Raw genomic sequence first — 13784 nt, forward strand, 5'->3', positions numbered from 1 at the left:
TCCCAGCTGATAAGATTCCAGTATTTGTTTCTATACTTCCCTGAACAGCCAAGTAGCAAACTATTGAACAAAATATTTTCAAAATGCAATCTATTGCCTAGTGTGCTTTTAGAATCACCACAATAATATATCAGAAAACATTGTTCAGGGTATTGGGTACTAATAGGGAAAGCCCTTGTAGAGCTGGCATATTAGTATGTATGGCCGAATGGCCTCCTTGAACATAAGAAATCTTGATCAAATATTTTAAATAGATTTAAACACTTATTTTTCTACTGGCTTGGTTTAAATGCAATCATTGAGGTACAAATTGCTATGTTATTGCTAACGTGTGTGAGACACACAACACCAGATCTCCAACTCTTGCTCTCCCTCTCTCTCCATCCCCTGCCCCTTCCCAGTTCTCCAACCTGTCTTATATCTTCGACTACGCTCTTGCTCCGTCCCACCAACTCCCCTGACATTAGTCTGAAGAGGGTTTCGACCTGAAACGTTATCCATTCCTTCTCTCTAGACGCTGCCTGTCCCGCTGAGTTTCTCCAGCATTTTGTATCTACCACCAGATCTGAAACATTTCTGATCCAGAGTACTTGATACACTACTTTGGATGCATGATTTGCAAGGCCAGGCAGCAAATTACCATAGGAGCTTGCAGGCATGTAGACTTATTGTAATGCACCGTGCAGTTGGTGGTCTAGAATACACTGCTTGAAAAGGACAGAGAAGGCAGATTCTGCAGCAACTTGGGAAAGACAATTCCAGACTGCAGGAACAGCTGGATATTTATGTCAAATGGCAGCAGACAGAAGGACATAAAATGCTGGAGTAACTCTGCGGGTCAGGCAGTATCTCCAGAGGACATGGAAAGGCAACATTTCTGGTTGGGACTTTTCTTCAGACTGATTGTGGTCGGAAGAGGGGGGTGGGGAAAGAAATTTTGGAGAGAGGATGGGCAGGACAAAGTGTGGACACAGGTGAAAGTTTTTTTTGATAGACAGGTGTTTGGAACAAAGACCAGATATTAAAACAGAAGGTGTGAGGCAGAAGAATTGAAAAACACAGAGAAACGGGATGGATTACCTGCTTCTGAGCTATGCAGCCAATTTTATAGCGTAAGAAGGAAACTGCAGTTTCTGGTTTACATTTTTTAAACTGATTTTAGTCCCAACCTTAGCACACAAAAACCTGGATTATCTCTCAGAAAAGATTGCAAGAAAAAAATGAATTGTCACTGCATACTCCTAATCAATGTTTTTGGGATAGGATGCTTCTTCGGCAGGAAAAACACCATGGAATCATGTCTACATAAAGTGCCCTCTATAATGTTTGTGACAAAGACCCATCATTTATTTATTTGCCTCTGTACTCCACAATGTGAGACGTGTAATTAAAAGAAAATCACGTGGTTAAAGTGCACATTGTCATATGTTATTCAAGGGCATTTTTATACATTTTGGTTTCACCATGTAGAAATTACAGCTGTGTTTATACATAGTACCCCATTTCAGGGCACCATAATGTTTGGGACACATGACTTCACAGGCGTTTGTAATTGCTCAAGTGTGTTTAATTGCCAAGAATAAGAATAAAACTGTTAAAATTCTATTACAAATCTCAAATTGTGGAGTTGTTAACTAAATTATGGGTCTTTGTCCCAAATATTATGGAGGGCTCTGTAGCTGATCAACATCAGTAGTTTCACCGACAGAAATACATTCACACACTCCCACTACCATTGATGTTTTGGTAGTGGAGAGAACAGAAAAGCCTGACTCCTTGTAAATAGATTAGCTGGGATTTATGGTGGGAATATGAAAGGCTCCATGTACCTGCTGGCCACTCCCAATCTCACACCCACACATGCTAACTCAGTTCCATCCATCTGCATCAATTCTTTCAGCCAGTATTTTCAGCTACTTTCCATCTGCAAATGGACACAGCTGGAAAGTATACGTATTTGCTGTCCTGCCTTGACGTAAGAAACCAACCAGTGGAGAGTCGGTGAATGGAGAACGATGAGGAGGAATTTCTTTAGCCAAAGGGGGCTAAATCTGTGGAATCCATTACCACAGATGGCCGTGGAGGCCAAGACATGAGGTACTTTTAAAGCGGAGATTGACAGGTTCTTGATTAGGGAGGGTGTCAAAGATTGTGGGGCGAAGGCAGGAGAATGGGGTTGAGAATAGATCAGCCATGACTTGGTGGTCTGAATGGCCTAATTCTGCTCCTGTGCCTTATGATCTTATGAACAGCTGAGCGAAAGCAAACATCTTCCTTTTGGTGAAGCAGACATTCTCAGAGTCTACAGCTGGTCTGGTAATCAGGGCCATACATGGCAAGAGAGAGCCAACTTCCCACCTTTGCTGTCAATAGGTTCAAGTAGAAGGTAGCAATTTCTAGTCTTAAAATTTATCCCATGGCAGAGAATGACGCAATTTCTACTGAAATAAACTCTCATCCTCTCCAGTCAGATGTCACTTGTAAACCTTCATTGAAAAACATTCGACAAGACCACACTATACCTGGCTACACAGTAGTGCAGTTTATCTCCCCACCTCTCCTGCAAAGTACCAGTGACTACTGAGTTAGGCAGTCTCTTTACACAGCCATCAGTACAGAGCATTGTGAATAAGGCGCAGTCTAACTTTATTGTAGATTTATATAAATAAACATGCAAGTCTCAAATGTAAAATTAAATGAAACTAAGTGCAGTCAAAATGTTTACCTCGAACATGCTGGAGGTTTGTGACTTTTATTTTACAAAAAAGAGGAAAAAAATCTAAAAGGCGAAGATACTGACTGTAAAACATCAAGAGAAATATCAGCACTAATATTCTGCAAAGCCATTCTTGACATACGCAACTCATTCTGACCTATAGTGTTTCTATGTCTTTTTAGCTATAACATTTCAATAATAACTTACCAAGTGTACACTCACAGAGTGAACTTATTTATACACTACAACATTCAAATCCATTTTTAAAGTGTTTTTGTTGCCTTTTAAAAATGATGAAGACCATCATTTGTTTATGGTAATAGGACACAATAGCAAATGATTCAGGTAGAGGAGCAAATCTTTAGCATTATATAGCATCTGCCACTGGCAGTAACAAATGAAGAAAAAAAAAATCATTTGAATTACAATTCACAAAAAAATTTGAAAATCCTCATTCTAGCTGTTGGCATCCTGGCCCCGTAAATAAAATGCAACGTACCTTGTAATATATACACACACTCACACACACACCCAAACTTGGTAACTGCAACATGCAAATACATAATTTAATATGCAGATATGCAGTAAGGCTATGGTGAATTCCAAACAGGAATTAAAATAAAATCAACCCACTTGCTCACATTCTATCAAATTTTATATAATTTATACCTCTATTATTAAAGTTGTGTAGTTTTAATACACCATCTTCGACACAAAGATAGTTTGATTACCCCCTTGCCCCCCCCCCCCCCCACAGGTTGTACAATATAATGAAAGTATGCAAACTTTCAGTTTGCTGAACAAATGAAAAACCATCCAGCACATCAATTTAATTGTTGTGACATTCTATTTTTAACCCTGAGTACTGCAAGTTCTTTGCAGTTTAAAAAAAATGTTTTCTGTCACAGAACACCTGCAAAAACGATTTTCTAACGATGCACCTCACAGCTATTCGGAGAGAGAGGAGCTTGAGAAATTTAGTGGGACTGCGGTTGATACTTTGAACGAATGCAGCCGTGATTTTGTGGTTCGGTGCAGAAATACCAGTGCAGTCCTCTAAGGGTTAAAGTAGAGTTCAGAAACATCCACAGGCAGCGCGTGTTTCGAAAGCTCAATCCGGGTCAGCGGTTCGTAATGGAAGCTAACTGCTTAATGGGAAGTTTGAAGTCACTGCACATCATTTTCAAGTGGCAACTCTGTCACTCGTGCTTAATCTCTATGGCCCTTTGCGATGATTGTTTAACCCATGTCAAACAGCAAACTTTGTCACAGAATGAGTGAAGCAGCCGTCCTCTCAGTTTAAGTGCTTACATTCTCTGTCGCTGAAGCAGGGCACATACATTGCACACTTTTAGCTCAGACACAAAACTTTTTTTTAAAAATGGCAATTTTTGGGGTGAAAACATTAGCCAGTAGGTATATTGTCAAAAACTATAGAGTGAAGATGGGAATCACTTAAATATTTCTGCATATATTGAGTGTAAAGAACCTGCATACATCAGTAAGACATAGATTTCATGGATCATATACCGCAATTAGCATCTAATCGCATTTCTAACACAGTTCAGCTTCAAGTAATTCACTTGTCTATTTTGACACAAAGTCCAAAATGGCTTCTCGCTCAGACTGATGCAGCACCTCTTTTCCAGATGATCTCGCGCTCCTAGTTTGTGGTTTGCTTCCAGCGTTTCAGTGTCTGTGCAGGAGTCTGCATTGGAGAGTTTTCACATGGCATTGTACAGCTCAGTTTGTGTGCATGCAGTTTTCATTCTCTGCATCGTTCTCATTGCAGTCCTCATCACTGTCCCGAGCAGCGCCTAAAGCAGCAGAAGTTTCCTCCTTGGCACTGTGATCATGTGCAAAATAGCCCGTCCCACTGACTGTGTCTTGTCTCTGGTAGAAGAGTACGTAAGCAGCTTTGGACTGTTGAAAAAGGGTGATTTATTAATAGGCTGTCTATTCACACCAAGTCAGTGACCACAACTTCATGGCTGCCCACAAGCACCAGTGCTAACGGTGTGAACATTACACTCTCCAATTTTATGTACATACAACTACATAACCCCTCTCCTCCCGTGTCCCACTGGCACTCACACCTATTTCTCTCCTCCACCTTCCCTTCCAGTGAGGAAAGAATGCTGGAGCAACTCAGCTGGTCAGGCAGCGTCTCTGGACAACATGGATACATGGTATTTCAAGTCTGGACCCTTCTTCAGACTGAAGTGTCCCAACCTGAAACATCACCTATCTATGTTCTCCAGGGATTTTGTCCTGCCCATCCTCTTTCCAGCTTTCTTTCTTCCCCCTACAGTAAGTCTAAAGAAGGGTCCTAAACCAAAATGTCACCTCCATGGTCTCCAGAGTTGCTCCCTGATCCGTTGAGGTACTCCAGCACTTTGTGTCTTCTTTTATAAACCAGCATGTGCAGTTCCTCGCTTCTATAATGCCATTGACTCTTTGAGGCATGGTGGCGCAATGGTAGAGTAGCTGCCTTATAGCGCCAGAGACCTGGATTTGATCCGGACTACGGGTGCTATCTGTACAGAGTTTGTACGTTCTTTCCGTGACTGCGTGGGATTCCTCTGGGTGCTCCGGGTTCCGCCCACACTCCAAAGACGTGCAGGTTTGTCGGTTAATTGGCTTTGGAAAATATTGTAAATTGTCCCCATTGTGCAGGAGAGTGCTAGAAGGGATCTCAAGGTATCTAACATGCCTTTCATGATATGGGCAAGCCAACACAAACTTATTAACTGGACAATAAAGGAATACTAGGAGCAAAGAACAGGAACATTTGGCTAAAAATTACAAAGGGATGCAAATGTAGATGGCAGTTCACAAGGTGCAAAATTGAGTTTAGTTTTAAAGGTACATCATGTAAACAGGCCCAATGTGCAGGAAGGAACTGCAGATGCTGGTTTACACTGAAGATAGACACAAAACGCTGCAGTAACTCAGCGGTTCAGGCAGCATCTCTGGAGAAAAGGAATCCTTTTCTCCAAAGATGCTGCCTGACCCGCCGAGGTACTTCAGCATTTTGGGTCAATCTTCGATAGGAACAGGCCCTTCAGCCCACGCCAACTGTCGATCACCCATTCATACTAGTCTTATGGGGATCATGTAAGAAACCTCCTCGCGGCGATCCCTGGAAACGACGATACGATGTACTCTGTGACGCGTCGGGCGACCAATTCTCTCAACATGTTGGACGATGACGAGCTATACGTCATCTGACACACGAGTGAACTAACCAGTCTTATATTATCCCACTTTATCATCTACTCCCTAAACATCAGGGGCAATTATACAGAGGGCAATTAGCCTGCATACCAGCAGGCCTGATCAGCCCATTCCTTCTTCAACAAGATCCAGTTTATTTGAGTAGTGACTATAGGCTGTGGGCCGAGCATCAACAATGTGTCTAGAAATCAATTTTCGGAACTACATGAAATTTTGCACAGATTTAGATAAAATATAATTGAGAAGGAAGTCATGATTCGTCAGTGCCAAAAGTATAAACTAATTAGAAAATGAGATCAAAAAAAGTAACTGCTATCTAGTGTCCAATACCCACATTACACCATGGGGAGCCTATTTCCGTGTTGCAGTCTATTTAAACTATATATTATTACACCATATATTATTATAATGTATATATATATTATAATTAATATAATTGTGAGTGTATATTTTGAATGAGACTGCCGCAGAGGTTCGGCTCCTGAACCAGCCTAATTAATGTACTAGTCTGTATAGTGACAATAAATGGCATATCTATCTAATGGGTGAGGGCAGTTCCTGTGGGTTCCCCCGTTTACTGAACCCCACTGACTGCCAGTGTGCATAGTGGGGGTCACGGCTATATTGGGACAGGGGCAGTGCCAGGCTGAGGGAAGGCCAAGGCATCTTCCACTGACAGGAAAATGCCTAACCCCCAACTTGCCCCCGTTCCAGAGCTGCCTACGGCTGCAGCTGGAGCCGCTTTGGGACCGGCTGCGGGTTCCGTACGTGTGGTCCTGCAGCATGCCCTTCTGGATCATCGTGGTGATGATGGTGGGGAGCAGCATTGCCCTGCATGCCGCCCGGGCCGCTTTCAGCAGCACCATAGCGCCGGCTCCGTCAGACTGCACGCTCGCTCGCTACAACACCGGCCTACTGACAGCCCGACCGACCCCTCGCAGCACCCACCGGCGGACCGACCACTCTCACCATCCAACGGCGGCCCGGCCACTCTCACCCAACGGCCCGACAGCCGGACCGATCCTCCACAGCATCCATCGGCCTACCGACAAGCCCGACCAACAGACTGACCGACCGACTGACCCTGACCCTAATCCTAGCTTTACATTTGTTATTTATCATTTTTATTTAACAGTTCACATCATAACTTGATGAAGATAAATCAATTGAAAAATAAAATTATCAACAAGGTGAGCATTGCCTTTATTCCTTGGAAACCTTGCTATTAACATTGATGTAATTAGGAGGCAGCCATGATCCTTTCAGTTTCAGGTATGATTTACATAATATTTTTACACAATATGTTAAAAATTCAGGTAGTTCCGTTAGTTGGGTCACGAACTTGAACGAAAAAGCTCCTCGGCCCACAGCCTACTACAATAGGTATAGAAGTGTGAAAATGCACCCTTCCAGATTCAGGGAGAGTTTCTTCCCAGCTGTCATCAGGCAACTGAACCATCCTATCACCAACTAGAGAGTGGTCCTGAGCTACCATCTACCTCATTGGAGACCCTCGTACTATCTTTGATTAGAGTTTACTAGAGTTTGATTAGAGTTTACTAGACTAAACATTATTCCCTTCATCCTATATTTGTACATGGCTGGATTGTAATCATGTATCGTCTTTCCGCCGACTGTATAGCACGCAACAAAAAGCTTTTCATTGTACCTCGGCACACCTGATAATAAACAAAACTAAATACACTTCCATATTATTTCTTTGAGAATAATATAGGTTTTCACAAAGACATTGCTTTGCAAACTTTATTTCTTTTAAGACCTTGTAAAGAGAAGTTTCAAAATGATGTGCATTGTTGGATTCAAAGTAAAAATAAACTTTTGCAAACATTCCAATATTCTCATCATTGCATTATCTAAAAAAAAAATACAGTGGGTTCTTAAATGTGTGAGGGGATAACTACATTGAAGATACTTGCCACTATTTGGTCTTCTGTTGCAGATGAAACGCTGGTGTCATCAAAATAGTACCACTTATTGTCATCTTTGTTCTTGGCAAAGGCTGTATCTACAAGATAAGAAGTGAGCACAATGACAGAAAATGCAGGCTGGATATATCCTGCAAATGTTTTCTAGATCTGTAGCCTTTTAAACAAATCCCCAGAGTGTCGTGAGTCGGAGTCATAGAGTCATGCAGGATAGAAGAATGGATAACAGCCCAACTTATCCATACCGACCAAGGTGCCTAACTGAGCTAATTCCACTTGCCTGCTGCTGCACATATCCTTCCAAACCATTCCGATCCATGTATCTGTCCAAGTGTCTTTTAAATGTTGTAAATATACCCACTTTTACCACTGCCTCTGACAACTTGTTCTATATACGAACCACCCTGTTTGAACAAGTAGCCCCTCGGGTTCCTATTAAATCTTTCCCCTCTGCTTTATATTGGGCAGTAAAGAAGGCCATAAAAAGTGACTCATTCTGGCTGGTTGAATTGTGAGCAGCAGTTTCTCAGCTTGCCAGCTTCAGTCAATTCTTTCCAAAAGTCTAAAAATTTACAGCAATAAGACACCCCAAGCAGAGATTCAACATGCAGTTACATTTAAAATGATGAGAGGGATAGACAGAGTTGACGTGGATAAGCTTTTCCTACTGAGAGTAGGGAAGATTCAAACAAGGGGACATGACTTGAGAATTAAGGGACAGAAGTTTAAGGGTAACATGAGGGGGAACTTCTTTACTCAGAGAGTGGTGGCTGTGTGGAATGAGCTTCCAGTGAAGGTGGTGGAGGCAGGTTCGTTTTTATCATTTAAAAATAAATTGGATAGTTATATGGACGGGAAAGGAATGGAGGGTTATGGTCTGAGCGCAGGTATATGGGACTAGGGGAGAATACGTGTTCGGCACGGACTAGAAGGGTCGAGATGGCCTGTTTCCGTGCTGTAATTGTTATATGGTTATACTCTTATAACTTCACTGGGTTACTGTGGATGAGACTTCAAAGTTTCCTCCCTCCAGTTACCCCTTCCAAGCTGGTTACCAAGCTCATGGAACTGGGCCTCTGCGCATCCCTCTGCAATTGGATCCCCGAGCTCTGAACTGCAAAAGGCTATATTATTATTTGTTATTTACTGAACCGTTTCTTTTTTTTCCCGTTATATACAATGTTTACATATTCACATATTCTGTTGTGCTGCAGCAAGTAAGAATTTCATTGTCCCATTCAGGACATTTGACAATAAAATACTCTTGACTTGAATTAAACACATTCAGCATAGGAACCAGACATAACAGGAAATTGTGCATAGTTGATTTATGAGTTTTGTGAATGAAATTGGATTTAAAGGTTTAAAAAAATTAAATCACCATCACAATTGATTGGGAATACTTACAATGCCCTCCACCCATTCCACCATAGTGATTAGACACGGCAATCAAATTATATTCACAGCGGCCAGCATTTGGATTGATAAGAAATTCTGACATATCTAAATTACTGATGAAAACAGAGAGAATTAAAATTACAAACTTACTTGTACGCATGCTAAAAATAATTATTTTATATCAAGCCAAACAAATCTTTTAACATTAGAAGTAACAATCCTGGAATCGAATACTCCATCGGATCTGTTCTGTCACTGGTTTATCTCCTTCATAGAGGAAACAGTGAGTGATTTAAAAGTGATGTTCCTAGAATGAAGGAATACTTTGAGGTCTTGGGATTGTTAGGCATCTATCCATCAGATATATTAAATCTTTATGAATCTAAGAATCATATCTGTCGATGAACATAATTTAATTATGTCACAAGATGTGAGAACCTTGAGCAAAACACAGTGCTAGAGGAACTCAACTGGTCAGGCAACATCTGTGGAGGGAAGGTAGATACAATCAGCTGGAGTGACTCAGCCGATCAGGCAACATCTCTGGAGAAAAGGAATAGGTGACGTTCGGGTCGAGACACATCTACAGTTTGAAGTAGGTTCTCCAACTGAAACATCATCCATTCCTTTTTTCCAGAGATGCTGCCTAATTCGCTGAGTTACTCCAGCTTCATGTGTCTATCTTCTGTTTAACCAGCATCTGCGGAGGGAATTGTACAGGTGACGTTTTCAGTCTGAACCCGGAATGTTACCTGTCCATTTCTTTCACTGATGCCTCCTGACCTGCTGAGTTCCTCCAGATCTTTAGGCATTGATCATTAAATGCTGTCTGGTTTTCATCATTGGAATAGAACAATTTAGCCCTAAAATCAGCAGCAGCAGGCAGACTGTCTAAACTGATTTCCCTCTCTTCCCCACAAACATCCATGTGCTTTGTTCATTCCCCTGCCAGAGACTAGGACCATGGTGACATGTATTTTCCAATTGGTTAAACTAATATCCATATTATACGAAAACTCTGGTACTTGGCAAAGCAGTTTGTCTAATGTGGGACTCAAATGAGTTTACGAAGGCTTGCACTTGACACAGAGATTATTAACGTTATTAATATTATCAACATTATTCTCCCCACAAATGAGTTTGGTTGGAAGCAGGCCCTTCGGCCCACTGAGTCCGCACCGTCCAGTTCTATCCTATCCTACACACTAGGGACAATTGTACGGAAGCCAATTAACCAACAAACCTGCATGTCTTGGGGATGTTTGAGGAAACCGGAGCACCCAGAGAAAACCCACATAGACACGGGGAGAATGTGCAAACTTCGTACAGACAACACCCGTTGAGAGGATCAAATCTGGGTCTCTGACTCTGTAAGGCAACAACTCTACCACTGCTCCACTGTGCTGCCCAAAATCAAAGACAATCTGCTCTAGAGTCAATGGCCAAGTTTGTCATTCTAGGACATACCTAATTGGAAAATCAACCAGTGTGTCCAGCTTATCTCGCCAGTATCGACTATAGGAAAACCGCTTCAAGTGGACCACTAAGACAGGGGGCAGTGACCACAGATCTAACTTTTTGGAGGCTTGCTGATGTTGCTTGCAGTTCGGACAATACCTGAAGAAAAACACATCAAGAGGCTTAAAATACTTGTTATTATTTCCATTTCATTTTATTTGTCAAACAGCAATCCCAGCCAAAGATCCTGAGAAAGAAAATTATACAGTCAAAGTCATACAGGCCCATTGGCCCAACTTGACCACATCGACCAACGTGCCCCATCTGCCTGTGTTTAGCCCTTATCCTTCTAAACCTAAATTTAGCATTAAGCGACAGTGCTCAACATGCAGCGGTGGGGGCGCTGCAAGCCGGCACCCTGTCAGCAGCGTGTCCTTTTCCCCCCCAACTTTTTTTGTTTTTTTTAGTATGTTTTAAAGTATGTTTTTTATGATCTTTGTGTGTCTTGTGTTGGGGGTGGTGTGGGGGGGTAAGGGGGAAACCGTTTCGGTCGCCTCCTCCATGGAGAGGCGACTTTTTCCAGGTTGCCTCCCCCGTGGCCTAACAACGAGGATCGGGTGGCCTTTCCCGGAGACGCGCCCGGGGCTTCAGCGGCGGGCACAGCGTGGACTCTCGGCGCGTGGCGGGCGAGCCCTCGCTGGGGCTCGCCGGAGGGGAGCGCTCCGTTTTGCTGGCCCGCGGCAGCCGGCAGCCTGAAGCCGCGGTCTGCAGAGGTTCAGCTGGCGCGGCGTCCGCAGCCCGGGATCCCTTGTGGGAGACCCGGGAGAAGAAGGAGCTTCCACCGCCGGCCCGCGGCCAACTTCTACCGCGGACCCAGCGTGGACTTACCATCACCCCTAGAGGGGAGCTTCGACCGCCGGCCCTGCGGTCTGCGGTGCTTCTGGCTGCGGCGGGGACTTTAAATCTTCGACCGCCGGCCTGCGGCAACCTAAAGCCGCGGTCTCTGGTGGGGAAGAGCCGACTCTGGACTGACTCTGGACCCTGGTCCCGACCACGGGGGGAAATGAAGGAGGACTGGCCAAATTTTGTGCCTTCCACCACAGTGATGAATGCTGTAGTGGATGTTTGTGCTAAATTTTTATTGTTTATTGTGTGTTCTTTCTCATTGTACCACTGCTGACAAATTCATTTCACTTGCACTTTATGTGCAATGTGATGAATAAAACCGTATTGTATTGTATTGTGTCCACATCCGAATGGTATTGAGGATGTAATGTTAAATCTATCCAGTGGAGGGCGCTCTTATACGGATTTAGGGAACAAAGAGAGTAGGGGAGAGCAACTTGTGCAAAACTGAGCGGCAATTGTACTACTGATGATGCAAACAGGTTTTTTTGAGCAAAGTATTCTGAATAGAGAACAGTTTGCTTGCCCTAAATAGAGTGCCCTCCATAATGTTTTGGACAAAGACCCATCATATATTTATTTGCCTCTGTACTCCACAATTTGAGATTTGTAATAGAGAAAAAAATCACATGTGGTTAAAGTGCACATTGTCAGATTTTAATAAAGGCCATTTTCATACATTTTAGTTTCACCGTATAGAAATTACAACAGTGTTTATACATAGTCCCCCCGTTTCAGGGCACCAGAATGTTTGGGGCACAGCAATGTCATGTAAATGAAAGTCGTGTTTAGCATTTTGTTGCATATCCTTTGCATGCAATGACTGCTTGAAGTCTGCGATTCATGGACATCACCAGTTGCTGGGTGTCTTCTCTGGAGATGCTCTGTCAGGCCTGTATTGCAGCCACCTTTAGCTTATGCTTGTTTTCTCTTCAGCATATAAAAGGCATGCTCAATTGGGTTCAGATCGAGTCATTGACGGCCACTCAAGAATTGACCATTTTTTAGCTTTGAAAAACTCATTTGTTGTTTTAGCAGTATATTTGGGATCATTGTCTTGCTGTAGAATGAACCGCCGGCCAATGAGTTTTGAGGCATTTGTTTGAACTTGAGCAGATAGGATGTGTCTATACACTTCAGAATTCATTATGCTACTACCATCAGCAGTTGTATCATCAATGAAGATAAGTTAGCCAGTACCTTCAGCAGCCATACATGCCCAGGCCATAACACCCCCACCACTGTGTTTCACAGATGAGGTGGTATGCTTTGGATCTTGGGCAATTCCTTTTCTCCTCCATGCTTTGCTGTGGAGGTCTTCCTTGGCCTGCCAGTTCCTTTGCGAGTAGTAAGCTCACAAGTGCTCTCTTTCTTCTTAATGATGTTCCAAACAGTTGATTTTGGTAAGCCTAAGATTTGGCTGATGTCTCTAACATCGCTTCGTAACCTCACAATGGCTTCTTTGACTTTCATTGGCACGACTTTGGTCTTCATGTTGATAAACAGCAATAAAAGTTTCCAAAGGTGATGGAAAGACTGGAGGAAAGACTAGATGCTGAAAGCTCTATTATTCTTTCTGGCTTAAGTCCTCCCTCCCTAACCTCCAGTTTAAATTCCATTTGGAATATTTTGGAGGACCAAGAAACCAAGAACCAAGCTTCCTCCATGAAGGAGGCAATTAAAGAAACCTGAGCAATGACAAACACCTGCGAAGCCATGTACCAAAAATGGGGAGACTAAGTATAAACACAGCTGTAACTTCTACATGGTGAAACCAGAATGTATAAAAATACACGTTAATAAAATCTGACAATGTGCACTTTAACCACATGTGATTTTTTTCTATTACAAATCTCAAATTGTGGAGTAGAGGCAAATAAATCAATGATGGGTCTTTGTCCCAAACATTATGGAGGGCACTGTATTGTCTACAGCAGCTCCTTGTTCCATTTCACCATCAATAAGCCTGTAGCGAGATCAGGTAAAGAGAAAAAACGGTTTAATATAGTAAAGCATAATTCTTCACAAAGAGAAAATGTAACTGAAGCTCAAATAGCAGCTTGTTGATCTGCCATATTTACTGTCATAATTAATTACACTACAAAGCTCTATTCTGATTTTCT

At 42.6% G+C, this 13784-nt stretch overlaps 1 protein-coding gene across 1 annotated transcript in view; it reads right to left on the minus strand.

Annotated features, from left to right (window-relative positions):
• Window positions 1-2484: 2484 nt before the first annotated feature.
• Window positions 2485-13784, minus strand: part of LOC129706390 (ubiquitin carboxyl-terminal hydrolase 15-like) — a 90502-nt gene continuing 79202 nt past the window's right edge. The window contains 4 exon segments of the mRNA XM_055650669.1: window positions 2485-4639; window positions 7891-7979; window positions 9307-9410; window positions 10765-10914. Of these exon segments, the coding sequence (XP_055506644.1) occupies window positions 4460-4639; window positions 7891-7979; window positions 9307-9410; window positions 10765-10914 (523 nt within the window). The 3' untranslated portion in view covers window positions 2485-4459.

The sequence above is a fragment of the Leucoraja erinacea genome, chromosome 19 (assembly GCF_028641065.1).
Source record: "Leucoraja erinacea ecotype New England chromosome 19, Leri_hhj_1, whole genome shotgun sequence".
NCBI classification, from domain to species: Eukaryota; Metazoa; Chordata; class Chondrichthyes; order Rajiformes; family Rajidae; genus Leucoraja; species Leucoraja erinaceus.